This window comes from Mastigoproctus giganteus, chromosome 10, assembly GCF_048544385.1.
Source record: "Mastigoproctus giganteus isolate SK-2022 chromosome 10, ASM4854438v1, whole genome shotgun sequence".
Taxonomy (NCBI): Eukaryota; Metazoa; Arthropoda; class Arachnida; order Uropygi; family Thelyphonidae; genus Mastigoproctus; species Mastigoproctus giganteus.
The window spans coordinates 155,590,047-155,614,905 of NC_143584.1; the positions used below are offsets into that span (position 1 = coordinate 155,590,047).

The window sequence follows — 24,859 nt, forward strand, 5'->3', positions numbered from 1 at the left end:
GACACCTTGTATATAAAACGTGTTGAAAGTTTCACTTAGGTTGAGTGCAAATGGTCTCGAAAAATACTTTCTATAACGGATTCGACAATAACGGGCATTCCTCTTCCCTCATTAGTCCATAAAATCGAAGGTTTGCTGTACTGTATATTGTAGCTGAAACAGTGTATATATTATGTTTGTTGTCATGTACTGATTGGAGGAAAACTATGAAAAATAAATAAAAAATGCAATTTCTACGCATCCACCAGAAACTGCATTTACTTCCTGGCGAATGTGCAGGAGCGAAATGTTCTCGGTTCTCACATAAAAGTCATTGCTTTTTGAGAGCTGTATTTTGTTATTAGTTTACTAAATATAGAAATCATGATTTAGGAACGGAGGAGAAACCTGAAATACGTGTTATATTTCAATTGTCATTAAAACCAGTAAGAAATACGTAAAGAACATTTCGAAAGTATTAACAGTCTGAGGTACAAGTTGATTAAAATCCAGGAAGAATAAGTAAAGCACAAGAAGTTGAGTGGATTTTGAGATACGTGCAGTGAAGTGAAAACAATGACTATATTATTAGTTAGTTAATTAGTAATTCATTGGCAACAAGTTAGTTATTTTCCTTTCGTTTCTATTAATCACAAAAAACGAAAATTAATTTAAAACATCGAAAGCGCATTAAATGTGACGCACTGCAGGTATCTTATATATTCGTATGGTAGCTTACAGGTAAGAATCAAAATCTATTTTCAGTGCTGGCCAACCACTCAAGAAAACGTATAGTAAAACTTCGGACTTCTCTTTTTATATATGTATTTTTTTTTTTTTAATGCAGAACAAAGATGTTTCTAAACGAGAATTTTTTTTTTTTTTTTCTATATGAGAATTCGATGATGCAATTCAGAACTTTTATCAAAATGGTTTTACAGTGACTGTAAGTGAAGTAAAATCATTCAAAGGAAAACATTTAAATACAGAATTAAAGCATAAAGGCATTGTTATTATAAGATAATGCACTTACATCTTTCCACTACAAATTTATCAATCAACGATGGAAATATTCAGTTTCTTTACTTACTTGCCATTATCACAGCTTTCTTACAACCTCAAGGAGTCATACCCAACTGTAAACATTTTATCCGAAGCAATCAAGAGGAGGAAAAGTCAGTGGCTAGTATTAAAAATTATAACATAAAAAGCTGTATTTACAACTGATCTGTAAGTCGGGATGAAATAAAACAGACCATAATAGTAAGTGCATGGAATAAGCAATTAAATGTTTTTATTGATTTAGATGGAATAAAATATGGAAGTTTCAAAATGTTTTGCACAGCAGTGGCGAAAACGATAGTAATATATGGAAAAAGAATGTGGCTAGATGAAAATGAAGCTGGATATCATAAGGTGAGGGAAGTAAAAATAGCGACAGCGTATCGAGGAGAAAATTCTGTAGGTGAAGAGAGAAGTGAAGAATAGGAACAGCAAAGAGGTGGTAGATGACTTTCATCAACCGGTGAAATACCACCACTTTGCTTATTGGAGCCTTGAAGTGGTGAAACCCATGTTTAGTCTCTAGAGCAAAGTTTCCGGCATCTCCCCCCCCCCCCATACTTCTCCTTCAACCCATGCACGTTACTAAGTGCTATAGGTTTTGATACCTTTCGTGTTTGGGGTTTTCATAAAAAAAAAAAAAAAAGAAGAAGAAATTACACCAGGCTACAAACTGCTTTATTCTTATTGAATTGCTGATACTAATAAGGAATTAAAAATATTTTAACACTCAAAGAAATGAAGAGCGAAGTTATGGACTGGCAATACAATAGGACCTTTTCTTAACTGAAAATTTCCGCTTTCTTAATTAAAAAAAAAAAAAAAAAAAGACAGACAATAAGGTGAGGAAGGACCATCTATAAAATTTACAGTTATTACCGTAAGTTTACCACATTAGTTAAAGTTTATTTGACAGTACCTTTGAAAATATCCTATTAGTCGTGTTTCATTTTATTTGAACTCTTCTTTATATTCAAAGCACAGCCATTCACAGAAAAATGTCAGAAATAAATCACACTTCTTCCTCAAGTTTTTCACCTCAAATGAAACATGAAACACTACATGGTACTTGCGGTTACACAAACAACATACTGAAACAAGTAAAATAAATACTGGAATTTCTGCATGTTTTCTCAGACTTCCTTGATCAATTGAAGTACTTAACTCTCTACCTTCCGCGAGTGACATAACGCCTTGTTATAACATGCTTCCTTTAAAAAGAAAATTTGAAAATATCAACTGTTATGTGGTGATTTATACGTATATTTGTAATATTAATAGAAAAATGGAATTTCATTATATTTTTCCATTAATATTATTTTAATTTATATTAATCTGGTTACCTAAAACACTTTTCTTTTTTCTGTACCCTGGGTTATTGGTATCTGAAAGTTGACATTTCTGAAAGCAGAAACGCTGGTAGTTGGTTTCCTCGAAAATTTCATTGATCTTCATAAATTGGTCCACTTATTTCTGAGGTCATATCATTAATATTCTCCAAAATGAAAACATCGCGAGAAATTGTATCATTCTCCAAGAGATTATTCTCAAGAATTCTCTTTTTATTATGTTTATTTAAAGAAGTGGTGATAAAAAAAAATTATTGCACCCTTCTAGCGAAGATAGGCATAGAGTAGATTGATTTCAAAATTTGTTTAAATCACATTGTCATCTAACATCCCTAGAACTCTGGTCCTCTGGTTGAGGATTTATTTGGGACTGAAGGATCTTGGTCCCTCCGCTTACACCCGATTTTTCATCCCTCACAAGATACAAAACCGTCCTTTGAGCACACAAACACTTATACAAACCTAACATATAAAAATCATATGAACAAAGCAGTCGATACACCCAACCTAGTAATTACAATTAGTGACTTCTGAGCTTGTCATTTGTAACATGTGATTTTTCATTTCTTGAGGTAATCATCATACCCCATTTTCTCGTTTTCTACACATTTATCGATAATGGAAAATTGAATAGCTGTGGAAATTTTTATTTATGTTCCTCATAGATTAAAATAGTTATTCCGATTTCTGGTTGTTTCCTTTTTGTTACAGTGTATACGATCGCTGTCCTTTAAAACTATGAAAAACACCTGGATTCGGGTCCAGTCTAGATGGGAGGAATTTATGGACTTTATTCACGCCGTGGCCGGTCTGGGATGAGTGCTGAACGGTATTTCTCCTTGGAACTCATGTTTTTCATCCCTAATATATATGCAAACCGACAATAAAATTCGCCCATTTTATAGCACAAATAAAATAAGCGCCTCGTAACCTTAGTTGCGTCGAAGCCTGCTCTGTGCAAAAACAAACAACCAACTGCCAGTGTATGTGACAAATTAGAAATATCGGTTTATTATTATTATTAGCCATATGGTGCAAGGAAGCCTGAGGCGTATGCTGCACCAGCCAAAAAAAAAAAAAAAAAACAATTTCTGAATTAACCTGAGAGAAAAAGAGAAAACAAGAGTCAGAAGTAGAAGGGAATCACCAAGAAAGAGAAGAATGTTTAAGTTTACACGTGGCAGTAAGTTCAGTCCTGGTATTCTTTTGCAAATATGTAAAAACACAGCTCTTTAAGCAGTGCTGTGGAATAAATTATATCATGTTTCAAATAGCAACTTCAGAGATTCTTATATTGGTCTTCAGCAGACATTGAATGACAGGCTTTCTTCGAGCAATCGGCATCGCAAAAATGATTGTCAAACAGGATTGCCAAGGTCTTTATTTATGGAGTCATTGAACTACAGCATAAAAGCAGAACTTGCTTTTCTAATCAAGTTAACTGTGTCACTACGTGTTGCGAATTTTGTTTAAAAAAAGTGATGTGGAATTTATTCATGCGGCTGACAGGTTAGTGTGTGAGGTAGAGGAACTCTCTTATATCTATGCCAACCCATGTACAACACGTTTTCGCATTTTGAAAATCAAATAGAAAAATAATCTTCGTAGCTATCTCCTTCACCTTCCCTTTCTTCCCATATTTTACCTATTTAAAGGAAGTAGAAAACAATTATGCAAGTTGGGCACGTCGTATTACCTGAAAACAAAACATTTATGCTCAAATGTATTGCTGTTAATGGCATTATTATGAAAAGCCTTACCTTTTGGGATACTGCCGATGTTATATATCCAGTTAGTTAAAATTAAAGTAAATTATTGTCATTCTGTGAAAATTTAAAAAACCTGACTTTTCAGCAATCGGTATTTACCCTTAGATAACTGGGCCATGAATTTCGCCTCCCGACTGTAATGAAACTAATGAATGAAAGGGGGAAAAAAATTTAAAGACTTTTTTTTAAGTTTTAATCAAAATTAAATAATTTTAATTTTCTTAGTTGATAACAGCTTTTCCTGTAGAATAGAAAGGTCTATAATTTAAATTCACTGTCTGGTGGGACCTGGTTTTAGAGATTCACGCAGTCAGTCTTCCGAGATCGTAATGTTTTCCTACTAAGAAATACCATTTCTCAAACTCCATTTGGACCGTTATCCCGGTCGCCCAGCACAAGAGAACGCCAAAACTGTAATCTGTTAAAAGCAAATCAAGAAGTTGCTCCAGATAAAATCATTACGTAGAGTATTCAAACTTTTCTTGAAGACTTCGCAGGTCCCTCATATTTGGCTGGCATATTCTCTCCAGGACTGCTTAGGTAGAAGCCTTCGTTAATTCATCTCTAATCAAATCTTTTCTGTCGATAGGTTCTCTCATACAACATCTCAATGTTGATATGATTGATCTGATTTCAATATTGGATTAACAGCCAAAGTATTGTAAAATGCTAATATCTGAAACGCTACATATAAAAATACATTAGCGTACCTTTAATGTCCATCGTACGTTTAGTATGCTTGACGAGTGGAACTATGGGGATGATTTACGTGAGAAGTAATAACTCGTAAAGAGTATTAGTAGTAGCAAATCATGCAAGAAAGCGAGCTTATAAAGCATCAGCCAAAATATAAAATACTACGTATAAAATCCAGCAAAAAAAAAAAAAAAAAAAAAAAAACCACATCATCTGTCCATCCGCTCCAATAACTTGTCTAGTTCCTTGAATTTATTCAAACTACCAACTTCCACACCAACAAATGGAAGTTTGGTCCAACAATCAACCACCCGCTGGCTAAAGGCAAACTTCCGCACATCTATCATGCACTCCTCCTCCTTCCTGTTTGAATGTATGTCCCTCATGTGTGTAGTCTGAGCAAGAGGAAGAATATCATCAGTATTGTCATCCATTCAAAGCCTTAAACACTCAATCGGATCATCCCGCAAGTGTCTAGTCTCCAGACTCTGCGATTTGAAAAACTGAAGCCTATCTTGGTAAGAACGCCCTTTTATTTCCGTCACCAATCGCATTGCTCTACGCCCGTTCAAGCAAATCTACATCCTTCCTAAAATGAGGCTTTCAGACTTCTATGCAGTACTCAAGATGCGGCCTAATTATTGCCTTGTACAATGGAATAATCACCTCCTTATCCTTGCTAGCAAAGTGCCTGGATATTAGTGACAAAACCCCATGAGCTGTCCTGGTAGCCTGTCTTTACTAGTAAAGAACTTAGTATCTGAATACACAGTTACTCTTTCACAACTACTCGTTATACACAGTTACTCGTTTCACAGCTCTACACAGGATGTAGAGCTGTGAAACGAGTACCGAGAATTGCAACGAGATTGGTGAGCGGACAAAAGGGTGCTCTTATCAAGAAAATCTTAAATCATGCAAATTGCAGCATCTGGAGACTAGGCACTTGTGAAGTGATCTGATTGAGGTGTATTAGGCTTTGAATGGTTGAGCAAACTTAATGCTGATGGGATTCTTCCTCTTGCACAGATTACTTGCGCCCTTGAGAGTGGTATAAATTCAAACTGAGAAAAGACAGTCGCAGAATAGATGTGTGGAAATATGCATTTACTCAGAAAATGGTCAATTGGTGGAACGAACTTCCATCTGTCGTTTTGGAAGTTCATAGCTTAAATAAATTCAAGGAAGAACTGGACAAACTCTTGGAGTGAATGGATGGGTGAAATGGAATGTTTTTGTCTTTTTTTTTTTTTTTTTTTTTTTCGGCTGATGCTGTATAAGCTTGCTTTTTTGGCATTTATGCTACTACTAATGCTGAAGCTAATGCGAATCAATTTAAATACTGCCGACCACAAAAGCACGAAACAATAAACAAGGTCTACTTTTCAAAATTCCAAAAGGCCGAAAATAACCAGTTATTTCATAGTTTCCACATTCTCGATGCTTTTAATCCGTTTTATGTGGCAAAAACGGAAAACACATGCCATGTCTCTAGCATCATTTCAAAAGGTCAATATTGTGGTGTTGGTCTGAGGATGTGGCATAATGAACGTCAGTGCTGAACTCACATCATTGGCGAAGGTACTTTGATTGTTCAAAAGTACAGAGGGAAATCAGTGAGCGCTATATAGCACTGTTCAGAGCAAGGCTGTCTTTTCCGATAGTCACTGTGTCCCGATCTGCGCGGAGTGAAAAAAGCCCATTAAAGTTCCTGGCGAGGAATTTTAGTGGCTTTTTTCACTTAGTGGCTGAGTTAGTCGGTATCAGGCGTAGATGGCAAGGTTTTCTTCCTCAGAAACGGATTTTTTCGTCCAGCAAAACAGGCAGATCGACCAGAGAACACACTCAATTTAGAGACATAATACATAAAATTGGTATATGTAAGAAATTACGGGTGGCCCTAATATAATAGTTTGAGTTGAGGCACTGTGTCCAGGACCTATGATGTTTTTGAGACCAACGAACACACAGGGAGCCAAAAAGATATAATTCGTGTAAAAATCATATTATCACAACAGTAAAATTCTACAAACTAATTTCTAAATATTAATTTTAACGTAAATTCTTTCTTCTACTTTTTCTGTTAGCAAAATCATTAACAAATTCATCAAAATTCCTTTTGGGAGTAAATTAGTGCTGAGAATAACTGTTGTGGAAATAAGTTCAAAACTAAATTTATAGCAATGCTTTCGAATTTCTTTAAAAACAAAATAATAGATTGATCTAACGCATGGACATTTTAACATGTTTCCTATAATGTAGCGAGACTCAGGAATGAAAAATGATTAGGGCTTACGAACACCAAACTAAGAACTACGCATTCTGGCAATTAAAGCTCTCCCGGCATCCAGCAGACCGAAACACTACCATTATATTGGAAGACCGGGTATTGTGATTTGCTATTCCATAACAGGGACCGATCATGATGGGTTATGCTTCAGGAAAGTGGACATTGTGCATTGCATGTTATGATGCTGCACAGCTCTTCCAGGGGCAGATTGGGCTGCTGGGACAACGGGAAAAATCCTCTTGTGCCTGTGGCCCGGATTGTGTATAAAATTGCATTCGTATGTAACTTGGGCCACTTGTGGATATTTGCACAGTATCACATTTAATGAAAGAACTGCTCTTCCATAAAAGCTGATGCTGTGAAGTTCTCTACATACCGTTCTTGTATTACTAATGTCAGTTTCCATGACCTTCTTGAACTCCTGGTTGACAGTATTCGATGAGAGTGATACGTATCACTCTTCTAAATGCTCTTCAGTCACTTCATGAACGTTTGTTTGAACCCGAATGTTTACCAGCTGTAATAACACAATGACGATTCCATTTGGTGAGTTGGTCAAATATCCTTGGCTCTGTGAACTTATTAGTTGGAAAATTGCCAACCAAAATCTCACAGTACAGGCAGGGGGTAAAATGCAGACAGTAGCAGTAGCAATGATAACAATTTCTTATTATTTTTTATAATATTATTATAATATTTATTATACACTGTTATATATTATATTATATTTTATAACATTTCATTGCAGATAATTTGACGATTTTGAAATAGAACGTTTAAGCCAACATTGTTTATTTATTAAATATTATGTTTAAAAAAATCTTATGTGGATTGGGCCTATTATTGGCACTCAACGCCCAGAGAAGTAAGATATGTTACTACTCTGTGACTCAAGGTATAATAAATGTCGGATGGGCTGGCATTTATTTCCGTCTGGTGCCAGCGAACGTAATACATGTGTTCTTTTTTTGAATTATTGATAATGGATAGAAGACGAAAAGCTTTTGTCATTTTTAATTTATTTTTAATGTCATTTTAAATTAGAATTCGTGCTCCTCTCATTTTTAATGGGTCATGACGATACAGAGCTTCGCATCCATCAGCTCCGTTATTTTATAAGAATATCGCGGCTACATTAATGAAATGGAGGTAAGTCGTGTTAGCTGGTGGTGTGTAGTGGAAAAGCAGTCAGTTTTGTGAGAATTTCTATCCTTTTTTGCCACTCCCCCTTCATATTAAATTTTTACGAATAAATCCTGAGGAATAAAACATACAGATATAAAAACAAAAATTAACTGATTTTTAGAGTAATTCATGTAAATAAAGATTTTCCTCAGTCCGTCCGACGTTCCTTCAGGAATGACCAGTATCCTCCAGTTTACTATGCATTTCTGCACTTGCCTTGCGATTCCCTCCCTCTCATAATAAGTGTCATTGGTAATTTATTCAGAAACATGATATACAGCTTTTAAGTTTCTGGACGGTGGGGGGGGGGGAAAACTCATAAATAAATAATGGAGTCATCTGATGTTTATCACTGATAGAAAATATGTTAGTATATTATATACGTGGAATAAAGATTTTTGTGTCCAACGTATGCACATTAAGTTGTACATATTGAAGAAACATTTTCTTGAAAAATAATAGCTGTTGTTCTTTTTAATGGCATGGAGTGCAGGTAAATCAAAATACAGAACAGTGAATGAATTGCTATCCTTATTGTACCACCAGTTTGACACATATACTACGAAGGACAGCAGAACGGGAAACATAGGAAGACACTAATTTTATTCAAGTGCTACAGTATAAAAAATACTATTATTGCAGACTAATACAGTCTGCAATAATAGTATTTTTTATATTGTCATTTAACCATTGCATGATATATAGGACCTTCAATTTAATTTTTTTTCACCAGTGAAGATATAAAGATTTTGTCAGTGCAATCCAGTTAAAACATTAACTGGATTACGTTGACTTACATTGGATTACATAAAAATAAAACATTAAAACAGTTTACAACACATAATTAGAATGATTGGGGAAAATTCACTAAAACTTTTTCCATTGTCATTTGGATGTAACAGAATTGTGATTATTACATCCAAGTACTATCATCTTCAGCATCTTTTCTCCATCAGAATAATTTAAGCCTGGAGTGTTGAAAACCAGCATGGGAGCACTAGGAGAAACAATTTCTCTGAGCCTCCCTTTCCGTTCCAATTCCTCTCTTCTATGACACATGTCAGTGGTCCAGCCCCCCTCAATGTCCCTGTTTAGTGTTCATAATCTGTACATTCTTTTGTCCATTCTAATAATGTGCCTCACTTTTAGCACCAAAATTGCCTACACTCATTCTTTTACAATATGACAAATCACCGTCTAATTACACATATATAAAATAACTGCACGATTACAGAGTGTGCAGGAATGTTGGAGACTACAGAATCAAAACTGATACCAAAATAATAAACAAGGCTGTAATAAAATATTTGAACTTGAACAAGCTGCCACACTATAGAATCGTATTGAGAATGATCATCACATAAGTCACTCCTGATCAAAATTACTTAAGACTACCCATAACTGATCTCAAATCACAGAGAAACTGAATTAAGGTAGGGTAGGAAGATACAGAGAACTGCATCTCTAGAAATGCCAGTATCCATGGGCAGAAGCTTAAAATATTATTATAAATATGCTAGAGGACAGTAGGCCTTCCTGTGACAACTGAAGAGTTAACAGAAGATAATCCTATATGGTAGGGTTACCATATTTTACCTTGTCAAATTCAAGAACAGAATGGCTTCAACATAAAGACTATGGAAAACAAACATATACCATTCTGTATTTCAAGGGATAAATTATTAAATAATAGCTATTATTATTACTAAATGAATGAAATTATGAATTCATGTAATAATTAAACACATGAGTTGTAGTCATAATATTGTTCATTAATTAATTTTAACATTAAATTGATTATAAAAATAAAATTAATGAAAGAAATAGATTAAAATAATTGTTAAATTATATCGACTTAGGAAAAATATCCTGTCTTCTCGTATGGTTTTTTTTTCCCCCAGCAGAATTTAAATTGCTAAGTTTAAATGCCCTTGATGCTGACAACAGAACAAACTGTGCCTTCACAAGTAGTTGCATTAGTATTTTAATACTTTAAAACAAATGACATCCAAAAAAGGTCAATCTTACATTTATTTAAATGCTGTGGTAATGGCTAAATAGAAGATTAACTGTTTTGGAGATGTAGTGGCATCTCTAAAAGGTTAATCTCTACTAGTTTAAAAACAAATGTGTTTGCAATACTATGACAACTTGGGGAGTCAAAGTTTGTTTTGCAGGCTATTTTGGGAGAGCTCATTACATAATATGCAGAATATTGACTGGAAAAAGGTTATGTGCTTGAGATTAATCTCATTAAATGATCATTTATTTCACCTTCCTGGGGACAAGCAGTCAAATATATGTCAGGTAACTCTGCTATAGGTCAGTCTAATGTCACAAGCAAAGTATAATATAAACACATATCACTTAATTACTGACTATGAGAGAGGTAGTTACCCCTCACTAATCTGTTAATTAGGAAAGAAAAGTATTATTTTGGGTCCCTCCCCTGCCAAAAAATGAAAACTTGGCTTCTGTGCATTCACATACATAGAAGCCAGGTTTTCATTTTTAGCAGGGGAGGGGTTCAAAATAATACTTTTTTTTTTTTTCTTCTAATTACACTACTTTACAAATTAACTAAAAATGATGTAGTTGTTCATATATACAAGGTGTGGCAATAAAGTTCTCATATTGGTGCTGTTATAATCCTGTTTGATGAGTTTGAAAATGAACAGAAGTGGTATGGTGTAGTTCAAACTTTCTCCAACAGATGGTGGTACAGAGATTATTATTATTAGCTATATGGTGCGAGGAAGCCTGAAGCTTATGCTGCACCAGCCAAAAAAAAAAAAAAAATTCCCAAGTTACCCTAAGAGAGAGAGAGAGAGAGAGAGAGAGAGAGAGAGAGACAAAAGTAGAAGGGAATCACCAAGAAAGAGGAAAAATGATGATATCCAGCTCAGGACCCTGGGTGTGCCAAATCCATGCTCACCAAATGTGAGCCCCCGGGATTGCCCAGTAGGCTGACAGGTTGCAAGTAACAACCAGTTTTGTTAACAGCCTTAACATTCCATGTCATGATTTTGCAATGGATCAACAAACGAATATCAAATTTTTCTTTAAACTGGAAAAATCTGCAAAAGAAATGTATCAAATGTCAAAAATTGTTTGTCGTGATGAAACATTAAATCATATCAGTGTGTTCAAATTTAATAAGCATTTCAAAGACACACATGAGGATGTTCATGATGACCGAACATCATGAACTGAATGAGTATTTTGCATCTACATTCACACATGAGGAATTATTAAGGTTTGAAAATGGCAGAAGGTTATCAAATTGTAGCAGGATACTTAATGATTTTGTAATAACTGAAAGCAAAGTGGAGGAGGAATTGTTGAAGTTAAACATAAGAAAAGCACCTGGGGTGGATGGGATCTATCCAGTTATATTAAAGGAAGCGGCAAAGCAACTAAGCAAACCCTTAGCCATAATTATGAGAGCGTCCTTGGACTCAGGGGAGATTCCCACGGACTGGAGATGTGCAAATGTATCCCCAATTCACAAAGGGGGATCGAAGGTGACACGAGTAATTACAGACCAGTTAGTTTAACTTCTGTTCCGGGTAAAAGAATGGAGTCACTGGTTAAAGATGCATTGCAGGATCATCTAGACAAGACTGCAGCAATAATTCAGACACAGCATGGGTTTGTTAAGGGAAAGTCTTGTCTGACAAATTTGATAGGATATTATGATGTGGTTACAAAGGAACTGGATGCAAAAAATAATTTTGATATCATATATTTGGATTTCAGGAAAGCTTTTGACACTGTTGCACATGGAAGACTATTGTACAAATTGGAGCAGAATGGTATTAAGGGTAAGTTGCTATAATGGATAAAAGGATAGTTAAGTGGGAGAAGACAGAGGGTGGTAATCAATGGGTGCTGCTCTTCTTGGACTAATGTTATTAATGGAGTCCCACAGGGTTCAGTGTTAGGTCCACTGTTGTTTTGTATATTTACCAATGATATTGATGAAGGTATATCAGGCTTAATGTCGAAGTTTGCAGATGATACAAAGTATGGCAGGGTTGTTAATGACAGTAATCGCAGTGTGCTTCTGCAACAGGATCTAGATAATTTGGGCAGGTGGGCTAAGAAGTGGCAACTGAAGTTTAACCTTGACAAATGCAAAGTACTGCATATGGGTAGAAGTAACACTAGAGAAACGTACCAACTGTATGGTACTACACTTAAGGTGGTAGAAAATGAAAAAGACCTGGGAGTAATCGTGCAGTCAGATATGAAGTTTTCTGAGCAATGCAGACAGGCTGCCAGGGCAGGTCATGGGGTTTTGTCAATGATATATAGGAATTTTGCTAGCAGGGAAAAGGAAGTGATTATCCCTCTGTATAAGGCAATGGTCAGGCCACGCCCTGAGTACTGCGTACATGTCGGAGGCTTCATTTTAGGAAGGATGTAGATTTTCTTGAGCATGTACAGAGAAGGATAACAAGATTGGTGAGGGGAATGAAGGGATCCTCTTATCAAGAGAGGCTTAAGTTCTGCAAATTGCAGTGGCTGGAGACTAGGCACCTGCGCGGTGATCTGATTGAGGTATATAAGGCCTTGAATGGGTTGAGCACGCTGAATTCTGATGGGATCCTTCCACTTGTTCAGATTACAAACCTAAGGAGGCATAAATTCAAATTAAGAAAAGACAGATGTAGATTAGATGTGCGGAAATTTGCCTTTAGCCAGCGGGTGGTTAATTGCTGGAACAAACTTCCATCTGTCGTTGTTGGAAGTTGATAGGTTGAATAAATTTATGGAGGAACTGGACAGGCATTTGGAGCGAATAGTGTGTTTTTTTTTTTTGTTTTTTTTGGCTGATGCTGCATAAGCTCATACACTTGCCTTCTTGCATCAAATGCCACTACTACTACTACCGAAGAAGTGGGAATCTGTCAGCCTCTCAAAATGAGGACAGCTGCAGAACTTTGAGAAATTGTGGCAAGAGATTCTTGCTTGACCCTCAGAATGATGACTGATGAAATGGATATGAATAAGGAGACAATTCATCAAATTCTGCCTGAAGATTTAGGGAAGGACAGTCTGTGCAAAATTTGTGCTGGATAAGCAGAAGAAACAAAGCATGTCATGCGAAGACTTAATCCAGAATTGTCAAAACAATCCTAATATCTTCAATTGTATTGTCAACTAGAGATGAGTGTTGAATGTTTCAGTATGACTCAGACAGAGCATACAATGGACTTCATAATCATCACCAAGGCCTAAAAAGTTTTGTTTACAAAAGCATAGGATCAAGATGATGCTGATCATGTTTTTTGACAAACAGAGTATGATTCACAGGGAATTTTTACCTGTGAATTTGCTAATTCAATGAGCATTACTAATCTACAGAGATTAGCTATGCTTTGTGTCACCTCAAAATGCTTAATTATTTGATAGAGACCTGTTTTGAGGGTGACAGAGAATCAGTATGCTTAGGCCAATATATTTGGATTATCATCACATTTGAATGTTTGTAATGAACGTTTGCTACAGGAGTTCTATCTTGGGTTGTTATTTCAGCTGCGATCAGTGGCATTCTCAGGTAAGGGCTGAAAAAGGAGCTGTAGCTCCCTTATGATCAAAATAATATGGGTAGTGTTTTACTGCTACATGATGATTAAAACTTAATGATTCCCTGGAACACTGCTTTAGTTCTTCCCCCACCCCCATTTGAAAATATTGATTCCCCAGAAAACTGCTTTAGCCATACATAAATAAATAATGGAGTCATCTGATGCTTAGCACCGATCCCAGAGAATCCTGCATCTACCACTGGCTGTAATGTATATAAACTACTACTTCCTGTACACACAAAAGAAAAAAAATTAGCAATCTAAATATAATACTTTTCAACTTGTGCAGTGACTACTTTGATTCACTCTGTATATATTTATGTGTAGCTAGCTATTATTCTCATGATCCCCATTATTCCATGTGTATCATTAAATCAGGGGCATGCATAATTTCTTGGCTACAGGGGGCCAAAACAGATAAAATGTTGAAAGTCTACATAATCTTACAGGAAATGAACTGTGATCTAAAAGCACAGCTGATTACTCATTTTTCTAAACAGAATTTATTTATTGTTGTTTTTTATAGATTAATTTTTTTTACATTTAATAAAGATGAAACTCCAACAATTATTAGATAACACTAATACTATTCTTAGTAGAGTATATTTCAATATAATCAGTATTGAAAAATATTTAATATTTTTTAATACTGAGGAAGATAAATAAAACATACGAAAGCAATACAGAAAAATAGTGTGTTGCTAAGAATGAATATTTTTAAAAGTTGATGTGAAACTATATTTTTTTGACACGATAGTTTTAAACTCTGGTTGCATATAACCAGTGGCGGATTACCCATTAAGGCAGTGAGGCATGTGCCTAGGGGCCCCATGCTTTGGGGGGCCCCCAAGCCAAGATATTTTCCTATAGTGTTCTAAAATAGATTAATGTTTCAGTAGACATCATAAAAATCTTGATTAATTTAAGCGAAAATGTATGCAAAAAATTCAAAAGTACAAAATTTCATTTATTTGTCACCTAACTTTTATTTATTTTTTATTCTTTTTTTTTTTATTATTATTTTTTGGGGGGCCCCCAAATATAATTTGCCTAGGTGCCCCAACTATCCTTAATCCACCACTGCATATAACACTTTGAGCTGCCTAAATAGATGTGGGCTACATAGTATGAAAGAATGGGTAGTCTTGAGATCATGGGTTGCTCACCCCTACACTCAATCCTCATTTTTCTGAATGTTCACTTACCATATTCTTGCATTGATATATTTGAAAAGTTAGTACGTACTCCTTTCTCAGTATATGCAGTGGATTTTTGCTACAACTAAAACATTCCAGCCAGTATATGTTGCTAGCCCTGCCTATAGCCAATACCCTTGAATCCCTTGGCGTGACTTAAAACTGTTAGATAATTGAAGTTTTTTTTTTTTTTTTTTTAGCTTTTTTTTTTTTAGTAGCATTAGCAACCAGGGCCATATTGCTCCGGGGATATGCGGTGGTCATTTCCTGACCTTTCCGCATCCTCCGTATTTGGTGGGCACGGGCTCGAACCCCGGTCTAATCAAGAAGCGTGTGCTACGCACTGCTGCTCCTGCCCACTTGGCTACGGAGGCACCCATAATTGAAGGCTAAGGTTAATAAGGTCAGTGTCACCAATGGAAACAGTGAACGGAGCGAACGTGGAGTTGGCTTTCTGATTCATAAAAATATAAAAAACAACATTTTGTAGTTAGTTAGTTATTTGGTTTTTAGGAGCATTAGTAACTAAGGCCATATTGCTCCAGGATATGCAGTGGTCATTCGCTGACCTTTCCGCATCCTCCATATTTGGTGGTGAAGGGCTCGAACCCCGGTCTAATTAAGAAGCATGTGCTACGCACTGCTGCTCCTCCTTCCCACATTGCTACGGAGGCGCCTAACATTTTGGAATTCAAAAGTATATCACCAAGGGTGTCAAGATTACTACTCAGGATTTCTAAGAGGTACAAGCTAAAGGTTATAATGATATATGCAACAACGTCAGGGCGCCTCTGTAGCTAGGTGGGAAGGAGCAGCGGTGCGTAGCACACGCTTCTTGATTAGACCGGGGTTCGAGTCCGTCACCACCAAATGTGGAGGATGCGGAAAGGTCAGGAAATGACCACCGCATATTCCGCAGCAATATGGCCTTAGTTGCTAATGCTCCTAAAAACCAATTAACAACAATGTCAAGCCATGATGATGCAGAGGTTGAAGAAATGTACGCTGAATTGAGAGTCTTCTAGATGAGCAGAAAACCCACTACACCAGTGGTTTTCAACCAGGGCGCCGCAATAACATTATTTTGGTGGCATGTAAATGGGTTTAAGTTACTTAAAGTTATTATTATTATTATTTTTTTTTCATTTATACATTTACTTCATTATAAAAAGGTGTCCGGTATCCATTGTTAACTGGGAAGATTTCTTCTACAGGGATGGGATACACTTAAATAGAAAGGGTGCAAGAATATTTGCTGATGCTATCGAGGCAGTGTTAGGGGATCTGAAAACTGCTAGCTAGGGAAGGACTAATAGATTAACAGTAGCCACTGGCAGAGGAGAAAGTGATTCTTGCACTGCTTATATTGGAATGAGCAGAAGCCTGGAAAACAAGATGCAGGATATTTCAGAGACTGCTTGTAGTCATTGCGGTACAAGTAAACACATGGGTTGTGTTAAGGTAGCTAAGAATAGGAACAGGTGCATGTATACTTGCGTGTACACCAATGCTAGGAGTTTGGTAAATAAATTTGATGAATTTGAGGTATTGCTCAAAACATCAAAGGCAGATATTGTTGGGATATCAGAGACGTGGTGTCACACAGATATAAAGAATGCAGAACTGGAATTTGGGGAGTACAATGTGTACTCCTCAAATTCCAGGAAGGGAGGAGGGGTTATGCTATTAGTTAAGAAACACATAAAATCCAAGGAAGTGTTGTTGTTGTTGTTTGGTTTTTTAGGAGCATTAGCAATAAGGCCATATTGCTCCGGGAATATGCGGTGGTCATTCCCTGACCTTTCCACATCCTCCGTATTTGGTGGTGACGGGCTCGAACCCCGGTCTAATCAAGAAGCGTGTGCTACGCACTGCTGCTCCTTCCCACCTGGCTACGGAGGCGCCCAAGGAAGTGAAGCCAGTCGACATCGCTGGACAGTGCAGTGTCGAGGCAGTTTGGTGTGACATAAACATTGGGAGATCAAAATTGAGAGTAGGAGTATGCTAATAGAAAGGGTGCAAGAATATTTGCTGATGCTATCGAGGCAGTGTTAGGTGGGTCGGAAAACTGCTAGCTTGGGGGGGGATACAAGGACTAATAGTAGCCACTGCCAGAGGTGAAAGTGATTCTTGCACTGCTTCTATTGGAATGAGCAGCAGCCTGGAAAACAAGATGCAGGGTATTTCAGAGACTGCTGGGAGTCATTGCGATACAAGTAAACACATGGGTTGTGTTAGGGTAGCCAAGAATAGGAACAGGTATATGTATACTTGCGTGTACACCAATGCTAGGAGTTTGGTAAATAAGTTGGGATATCAGAGACGTGGTGTCACACAGATATAAAGAATGCAGAACTGGAATTTGGGGAGTACAATGTGTACAGAAAGGATAGACAGGATAGGAAGGGAAGAAGGTTATGCTATTACTTAAGAAACACATAAAATCCAAAGAAGTGAAGCCAGTCGACATCGCTGGACAGTGCAGTGTTGAGTCAGTTTGGTGTGACATAAGCACTGGGAGATCGAAATTGAGAGTAGGAGTGTGCTATAGGCCTAATGACTCTGATGAGTATAATAAGAAACTATACAGGGAAATAAAGTGGGCCAGTAAATCAAAGAGTCTTATAATGGGGGATTTTAATTTCCCAGATATTGACTGGAATTTGTGGGTTGGTCGCTCACACACTAGCAAGGCTTTTGTGGATTTATTGGATGACTGTTTTCAATATCAGGATGTTCGGGAGGCAACTAGAGTGAGTAATACTCTTGATCTGATTATCAGTAATGATTCTTCATGCACTAAGAATCTGCAGATAAAGGAACCACTAGGTGGCAGTGATCACAGTGTGCTGAAGTGGGATTTACTCAAAGAGGTAACTACCATCAGGGGTAAAGGGAAGGGTTTTTGCTTTCGTAAAGGCAACAACAACTCAACAATGGTCTGAGACAGTATTTAATACTGTACAGTATTAAATACTGTACAGTTGGACCAACTGATGATGTTACCAACAGCAAATTCAAAATGGGAAAGATTCAAAGAACTTATCTTGGAAACTACTAGGCTTTACATACCAACTAAGAAACATTGTTCAAGGTTTAGGCCTAAATGAATGTCAGATGAACTAATGAGACTTGTGGCAGAGAAGAAAAATGCATGGGATGCATATAAATTATCAAGTGACACAGAAGCCTATGACAAATATAAGTTGATCTGTAACCAAGTTACAAAGGAGGTTAGGCAGGTGAGGGCAGATTATGAGAAATCTTTGGCAAAGGATGCAAAGAAAAACAGCAAAGAGTTCTTTACTTATGTAAACTCTAGAAGGAAGGGGATGAATCAGATTGGTCCACTTGATATCGATGATTCAACTGGATGATCCTGCTCAGGTTGCTAACAAACTAAATGAATATTTTGCATCGACATTCACACATGAGGAGTTATTCAGGAAGGGAAATGCCAGAGGTGAAGTAAATTCTGGCAGTAAGCTAGATAATCTTTAATAACTGAGAGTAAAGTGGAGGAGAAATTGCTGAAGATAAACACAAGAAAGGCACTTGGGGGTGGATGAGATCTATCCAGTTATATTAAAGGAGGCAGCAGAGATAGTAAGCAAACCCTTAGCCATAATTATGAGAGCTTCCTTGGACTCAAGGAATAGACTGGAGATGTGCAAATGTGACCCCAATTCACAATGGAGGATCAAAGGCTGACACAAGTAATTATAGACCTGTGAGTTTAATTTCTGTTCCAGGAAAATTAATGGAGGCACTGGTTAAAGAAACACTGCAGGATCATCTAGACAAGACTTTAGTTATAGCTCGGACACAGCATGGTTTTGTTAAGGGAAAGTCTTGCCTGAACAATTTGATTGGATACTATGATGCAGTCACAAAAAGAACTGGATGCAGGGAATAACTTTGATATTATATATTTGGATCTTAGAAAGGCTTTTGATACTGTTGCACATGGAAGACTGCTGCACAAATTGGAGCAGTGTGGCATTGGAGGCAAATTGCTGCTATGGATAAAGGGATGGTTGAGGAGGAGAAGAAGACAGAGTGGTAATCAATGGACACTGCTCATTGTGGACTAATGTTATTAGTGGAGTCCCTCGGGGTTTAGTGTTGGGTACGTTATTGTTTTCTGTATTTATAAATAATATTGATGATGGTATATCAAGCTTTGCCCAAGTTTGCAGACGATAGGATGGCAGGGGTGTTAAGGACACTACTGACGCTATGCTGCTGCAACAGGATCTGGAAAGGTTGAGCAGATGGGCTGAGAGGTGGCAAATGAAGTTTAACATTGACAAAAGTAAAGTACTATATATGGGAAAAAGCAACCCCAGAGCAACGTATGAACTCTGTGGTACTACACTGACAGTAGTAGAGAATGAAAAGGCCCTGGGGTAATTGTGCAGGCAGATATGAAGTTATCTGAGCAGTGCAGAGGGGCTGCAAGAGTAGCTCATGTGTCTTGTCAATGATATACAGGAATTTTTCTAGCAGGGATAAGGAGGAGATTATTCCCTTGTATAAGGCAATGGTCAGGCCACACCTTGAGTACTGTATACAAGTCTGGAGGCCTCATTTCAAGAAGGATGTAGAGCTGCTGGAATGGGTACAGAGAAGGGCAACAAGATTAGTGAATGGAACAAAGGGTTGCTCTTACAAAGAAAGGCTTAAGTTCTGCAAATTACAGTGTCTGGAGACTAGGCACCAGTGAGGTGATCTGATAGAGGTGTATAAAACCTTGAATGGTTTGAGCATGCTCAATGCCGATGGGATTCTTCCTCTTGCTCAGAATAATCACCTGAGAGGGCATAAATTCAGATTTAGGAAAGACAGATGTAGGATAGATGTGCGGAAATTTGCCTTTAGCCAGCGGGTAGTTGGTTGGTGGAACAGACTTCCATCCCTTGTTGTGGAAGTTGATAGCCTAAATAAATTTAGGGCTCAGCTGGACAGGTATTTCAAATGAACGGAGGGTGAAATGGAAGTGTTTTTTTTGGCTGATCCTGCATAAGCTTGCTTTCTTGCATCATATGTCTACTAATGCTAATACCGTATTTTTTTAATTTTGTGGTGATCTATAATTGATCTGTATTTAGTACTTCTATATAAAGATTAAAATTATTTTATAGGCATATATTAAAAGATCGAAAACCATGTTAGGTATTTAATTTGGCCTAGGGACGCCGTGAAAAAATTACTGGACACTAAGGGTGCCGTGAACCGAGAAAGTTTGGGAACCTCTGCACTACACTATCATTATGGGGGACTACAATGCCAAGGGTGGAAAGAGACAAAACAGTGCAGAAAGTGGAACTATAGTAAATTTTGGAATTGGTGAAAGAAATGAAAGGTGAAAGATTTGCAGAATCTCGAGGAATATCAGTAATGAACACTTTTTTTTCAAAAAAAAAAAAAAAGTGAACAGAAAGCAGACGTGGAAGATCCCAAATGGATTAACAACTAATGAAATTGACTTCATCCTCACTAACAGAAGATATATTGTGAATGATGTTACCATCCTGAACAAGGTAAATCTTGGAAGTGATCACAGAATGGTAAGATGCACGCTTGATGTAAGAAAAGAAAGGGAAAAAAACTGACTCGAATAAATAATACGAATGTCTTTGAGATAACATAAGAGGATAAAAAGCAGCATGTACTGGAACTTAAGAACAATTTGAGCTTCTGCAGACTGTTCAGGACCAAGATATCGGCGAGGAATACAACTTTCCAAAAGTGAAAGTCCAAGAAACCTATAAGTAAAAAGAAATCTAAAGAACTAAAAATTAGGCAAAAAATACTTGTCGTGATGAACCAAAGATGACAAATGAAGAGCAAGATAAACACTGACAAGGATAAAATTGAGTATACCAAGTTAGGCAAAGCCATTAGAAAAAGAGACTCAGAGAGGACATAAGAAGATTTAACACAAGAAAAGTAGAACAAGCATTAAGGGAAAACAAAGGACTTAAATCAGCAGCCATGAGCAGTAATACAGAAAGACAAATGATACTGAAACTGAAGAAAAGCGATGGTGTTCTTATAAATAGCAGAGAAGGCATAATTCAAAGAGCAGAAGGCTACTACAGAGAATTATACAAGGAGCAAGGGAGTGATGCCAGCAGTGGGGGAAGATGGATCACAAATTCATAACACCGATATACCTGATATCCTTCCTGATGAGGTAGAACATGCGTAGATGAAGGATGAGAAAGCCCCGGGGAAGATGAAGTTACTGTAAAGTTGTTAAAATTGAGAGGAGACATCAGTGGCGGATTCGGGGTAGGGCACGGGGCATGTTTCCCCCCGTCACTTTTCTGAAAATATATACCAATCGTTTAAATTCCCTTAGCTACAAAAAAAAATTTTTTTTTTTTTTTTTTTTTTTCATTGTTAGCATAGGATTTTATCTATTTTTTGCATTGTGGCTCAGCTATTTTCAACTGACTACAGTTGGCAAAACTGATGCTAATGTGATCGACATTCTAGTGCACAAAATGGTTCCCCCTGTCACAAATGGTGCCCCTCCTGTCATTTTTTTCTGGGTCTGCCACTGGGAGACATGACACAGAAACTGGCAAGACTTCACAAAATGCATTAGAAAAGAAGTGACGCCTAAGGAGTGGAATAATGCAATCATAGTTTTGCTGCATAAGAAAGGAGATAAATCAGAAATTGGAAATTATAGACCAATTAGCTTGTTATTCCACATCTACAAGTTCACAAGGGTTATTACTAACAGATTAGAAAGAATACTTAATGAGAATCAACCTAAAGAGCAAGCTGGCTTTGGGACAGGATTCTCAACTATGGATCACCTTTATTCAATAATAATAATAATAAAATGGATACATTGCAATAAGCCCTTCACGGCCACAAGGCCAGGGGTTATTACTTCACGTAATATCACAGCTGATGGACAAAGAAAAGGAATATAAAATACCATTATGCCTGGCATTTGTGGATTATGAAAAGGCATTTGGCTACATACAGCATAAGGTAATGTTTTGAGCACTGGAAAGACAAGGCATAGTTGCCTCATATATTATGATTTTGAAGAAAATATATGAGAACACAACCTCCTTTATTAGACTAGACAAAGACAGTAGCAAATTAAAGGAGTTCGACAAGAAGACACAATATCACTAAAGTTGTTTACTGCTGCCCTTCAGGAAGCTTTCAGAAGATTAGACTGGTTGCAGAAAGGAGTCAATGTGAATGGAGAATGCCTAAACCATTTAAGATTTTCAGGTGACATTGTGATCATAAGCCTTGATCCCAAAGAATTAGAGGAAAATCTTAATCAATTATGTAGAGTTAATAAGGATTTTGGACTAAAGATAAATATGGCAAAAACAAAAGTAATGATGAACAAGTATGCCACAGAAAGGGATATAATGATTGAAGGAGCAGTAATTGAAAAGGTGGATTCATATACTTATTTGGGACAAGTCATTAGCTGTAATAGTGATAAATGGCTGGAAGTCAAATGAAGAATAAATTTTGGATTGATAGCATTCAGAAAATATAGTCATATACTGAGGAGCAATATCCCAATTTGTCTGAAACATAAAATAATGAACCAATGTTTACTTCCCACCACGACTTATGGAAGTGAAACTTGGGCACTCACCAAAAGAACAGAAGAGAAGCTGAGAACTACGCAGCAGAGTATGGAACAAATTATATTAGGAATCAGGCTGTTAGATAAGAAGAGAAACACATGTACTAGGCAGCAAACTCAAGTAAAGAACATTTTTATCAAAACTAAAAAAACTAAAATGGTCTTGGGCAGGACACATAGCTTGAAGACATGATGACTGATGGACTAGGAGGTGCCTCCGTAGCCAGGTGGGAAGGAGCAACAGTGCGTAGCACACGCTTCTTGATTAGACTGGGGTTTGAGCCCGTCACCACCAAATATGGAGGATGCGGAAAGGTCAGGGAATGACCACCGCATTATTCCCGGAGCAATATGGCCTTAGTTGCTAATGCTCCTAAAAACCAAAACAACAAACAATTCAGATGGACTGGGAAAATAACAGAATGGTACCCAAGAGGAGCCAGAGAAAACCTGGAAGGCAACGGCGGAGATGGACAGATAAATTCACAAGTTTGTGGGTAGTAAATGGATGACCATTGCACAAAACAGTAGGAACTGGAAAGTTGCTGGAGAGGCCTTTATCCTGCAGTGGATTGAAAATGGCTGATGATGTTACCAATGATGGTATTAAATGGAAGCATTATTATTATTTTTGAAGAATTCTCTTATAGTCTCAAAGAGAAATTTTGTTTCAAATGACCACTTTACATGACATTGCCCCCTTTTTGAAGTAGATTTTCAAAGATAATGAGAAAGATATAGGGAATGCATCCTCAGTATAAGCAGAAAAGTTAATAAGATGCCAGTTATTGCTATAAGGATTTCTGGAAAATGAAGAAACAACAACAGTAAGTGGATGATCGTTGTTTTTTTTTTTTATGTGAAAACATCTGTGCCGGCGCTTACTACATTTTTGGACTGAACTAAAACCAGTTGGTAACAAAATTTTCTTACGGAAAGGATGCAAATGACGTCACTTCCTAAACAGGCTCTAAGGATGTTAACTCAGTCACTAATGTTGATTCGAGAGTAAGTAGTGGATGTGAGAATAAACATTGCATCGTTCATACTAAGAGACGAAAATGATATCACTTCGTAATTGATGCTAACTCAGTCGCTAAAGTAAGAAGCAGGTAGTAATATTATGCAAGAATAAAAGCTTCAAAGCCACCGAAGAAGCCTCTCGTGTCGACAAAAGAACAAGTTCAAAAATGCTGAGAAAGAAAAAAAAATGCAGTTTAATAAAATTTGCTTTTCAAGATTTTGAATAACATCAACCTTCTAAGTAGCATAAGTAAGTAGCGGACGTGAGTATAAAATGTTATATCATCGTTCATAACTTCAGTGGCTGTTAGATTTTAATAGCTGTTCAATTAAACTGTTTAAAAATTTGAACAGTTTTGATTCAAGAATGCAACAATAAAACAATCACTTCAACAAACAACAATTACTTCTTGCAGTAGTTTTTGGTTATGATGTCATACTAGTCTGCAACTGGATTTCGCTAACTATTGAATTGTCAAAATACCAAATGTAATTTCAGATAACAATCTATAAGAGTATTTAAAGATGGCTAAAACTCCAGCTGAGCAAAATCAAGAAAAGTATGCAAGAATGAAAGCTTCAAAGTCACCGAAGGAGCCTCCCATGTTGAAAAAAGAACGAGTTCAAAAACAGAGAACGAAAAAAATGCAGAGATTTTTAATAAAATCTGCTTCTCAAAATTTTGATCAACATCAGCCTTCTATGTCAACTTCTCATCAAGAAGCTGGAACATCACAACATTACATTCAAGAACTTCCTGAAGATTTTGAGTTCAAATGAATTACCTGAGGATTTTCGATTGATTTCGTAACCAGCTAGACAGAGTATACTGCAACAACCAGCTTCGATTGCATCATCCAAAAAGAAACAAAATCATATTACAGCTCAATCACCTATTGTAGACTCTCCACAGGTTTCAACAGTAGTTGAGCATTAAATCATTTACTAGAACATCAAACATGACCATATAAAGAATTTGAACAACAATTTCTGAAAAATACATTTGGAACTGTTTGTGATATCTGCAATTGATTATGGTATGAAAATTATGTAAAATTGTGCACTCCAGGATGTTAC

The 24,859-nt window shown here is 36.8% G+C and overlaps 1 protein-coding gene across 2 annotated transcripts in view; it reads left to right on the forward strand.

Moving 5' to 3' along the window:
* CROT (Carnitine O-octanoyltransferase) overlaps nt 1-24,859 on the forward strand; it is a 196,704-nt gene that overhangs the window by 42,068 nt on the left and 129,777 nt on the right. The window contains exon 1 of one of the 2 annotated variants that reach the window (XM_090384008.1): nt 8,024-8,294. The exons of the other annotated variant lie outside the window; for it this stretch is intronic. Coding sequence (XP_090240134.1) covers nt 8,289-8,294 — 6 coding nt within the window. The 5' untranslated portion in view covers nt 8,024-8,288. Of the gene's footprint in view, nt 1-8,023; nt 8,295-24,859 lie in introns of those variants that run through there. 2 annotated transcript variants of the gene reach the window in all.